General features: G+C 40.6%; 1 protein-coding gene across 1 annotated transcript in view; it reads left to right on the forward strand.

Annotated features, from left to right (window-relative positions):
- LOC103803407 (palmitoyltransferase ZDHHC7-like) overlaps positions 1 to 1,716 on the forward strand; it is a gene marked incomplete at its 3' end in the record, with an annotated part of 3,402 nt that extends 1,686 nt beyond the window's left edge. The window contains exon 2 of the mRNA XM_009075958.1: positions 1,592 to 1,716. Within this exon, the coding sequence (XP_009074206.1) occupies positions 1,592 to 1,716 (125 nt within the window). The remainder of the gene's footprint in view (positions 1 to 1,591) is intronic.
- Positions 1,717 to 2,152: the final 436 nt, after the last annotated feature.

Below are 2,152 nucleotides of genomic sequence, written 5' to 3' on the forward strand. Positions count from 1 at the left end.
ACTGTGATAGAAACTAAGATTGAAGAGAAAAAAAGGAATAAACTGCCTCAAAACATATGTGAATTAAATTTATAAATCTAAAAATAGATTTTTCATAGAATGGAATTGGTGTCACTGAGACTGTGAAGATGGTTTGGAAATGGAGCATATTTTCATCAGCAAAATGCTAAAAACATGGGCTGAAGTTATCATCCTTAGTGACAGGTGAATGTGAGAGGTGTTTTATAAGCCTGAATCTCCCTGGAACAAGAGAAATTTGGGCTTTGGGAGTTCTCTCAGAGTGAATTCACCAAGTTTACACTTCAGTGGGAACATTCATATTGCAAAAAGCACTTCAGGAGTACAACATGAGTGTTTAAGGAGCTCTCACTCAGTTTGTCCCCCTGCAGGGCTCAGGTTTGAAGCACCTCTTAGCCCGAGCATTCAGCTGAGGCAGGATTTGGGCTGTGACTTGGGCTACATAAACACATAGTTGTGTTGCCATAGGCAACGAGAACTTTCTGCCTGAGCACAGAGGTGTTTTGCAACGGCATCTTGAGTTGCTGCTGCTCCTAATTCTGTCCCCAAACTTCCTTAAGAGCTTTCTTTGAATGAGAAATAATTGTAGGCCATTGCAGTTGATTGAAGCTGACATGGAGAAGGCTCTCCTTGGGTGAGGGAAGTGCTGACCTGGAGGAGTTGGTACACAAGGGCCATTGCACTTAGTCACACCCCAGTTTATTTCACAATCACTTCCCCACACAGATAAGCTCCACAAATAAGTGAGGTGACAGTAGTGTTGTCCTTTCTCTTCTTACTGATCCAAAGTCAGATTGTGAACTCCTGAGCCTTCCTGGAAGAAGCAATCCTGCTCACCATTCCTGCCCATCCTCTCCCTCACTGTGTTGAAACAGCTGCTAATGCAGCTCTGGGGTGAACAGCTCAGAGAACTAATCACTAAACATAAATTTCTTTTCCTTGGTGGGTTATTTTGTTTCTGAATCAGTTCCTTCATTTGTTTACCATGAAGCTACACCAACTGTGACAGTAGCAGGAGGCAGCAGGGGGATACTAGATGTAGAATAAAGCCAGTCGTGGTTCATACTGACAGTGCCCAAGCTAAAAGCTGAATTCTAAAGGGAAAAAGGATGAGTTGGTTCTCAAAAACTTGTGTCCATGGGGCAGGTGACTAAACCTTGGGTTCAGAGAATCAAAATAACATCTTTCAAGTAGTTGTTGCTGATTTAACTCTTGGCCCAATAATCAAATAGCACAAGAAAAGCTCATAGTAACTTCTCAGCAGCTACCAACCTGTAGTGCTTTTAGCTGCAGGGAAAGATGTGTCTCCCTCTTCATTTTTTAGGTTCTGTGAGAATTATGCTAATACTTGGCCAAATATGAGACTTTGCTGAAATGAAACTGAATTTGAGGTCAGGCAGAGGTAATTTATGCCTTTGGAATTGATTCTGGCTTAGAGCAGCCCTAGCTTTGACTAAATGAACTTATTGCAGCAATTATCCTGAGATTACTGCTAGTAAGTCTAGAAAATGTATTTTTTAATGCTCTCCTGCCATTTAAGAAGCTTTCTCTCCTCTAATTGAAATGATTCCAGGGGGCTGTGCCCAAAGGAAATGCCACTAAAGAATACATGGATAATTTGCAGCTGAAACCAGGAGAAGTGATCTACAAATGTCCCAAGTGCTGTAGTATCAAACCTGAGCGAGCACATCACTGCAGGTATGCCAGGGGGGCTTAAAGCTGTTCTGCATGTTATGTTGTGCAATAACAGTCTTGATATTTATGTGGTTGTTAATTAGTTTTCCTCCCAAATTTCATTTGGTACCCAATAAACTTAGAGATTCCTGCTTTGTAGAGTGTTTTATAAAGATATATGGCCAAAAATTAAGGGTAAAGAAGTAAGACTTAAGAGTTATTAACAAGAACCATGATCTGGTGTCCAGATATTTGGATCTGTGACTATTTTTGCCTGTGTATTATTCCAATTTTATTGTGCTCTGTGGGTAATGCAGAGGGCAAAGAGCAGAAGCTCAAATTTCTGAGTGAAGCTGATTTAAGAAATGATTCCTGCAGTCAAATTAAGAAAATACAGAGTAGTTTTGAACTATCACTTTCATTTGTGTTGTGTCCTCTTTCTAGTGCATTTGAACTTGGT

Source organism: Acanthisitta chloris, unplaced genomic scaffold (assembly GCF_000695815.1).
Source record: "Acanthisitta chloris isolate BGI_N310 unplaced genomic scaffold, ASM69581v1 scaffold33725, whole genome shotgun sequence".
NCBI classification, from domain to species: domain Eukaryota; kingdom Metazoa; phylum Chordata; class Aves; order Passeriformes; family Acanthisittidae; genus Acanthisitta; species Acanthisitta chloris.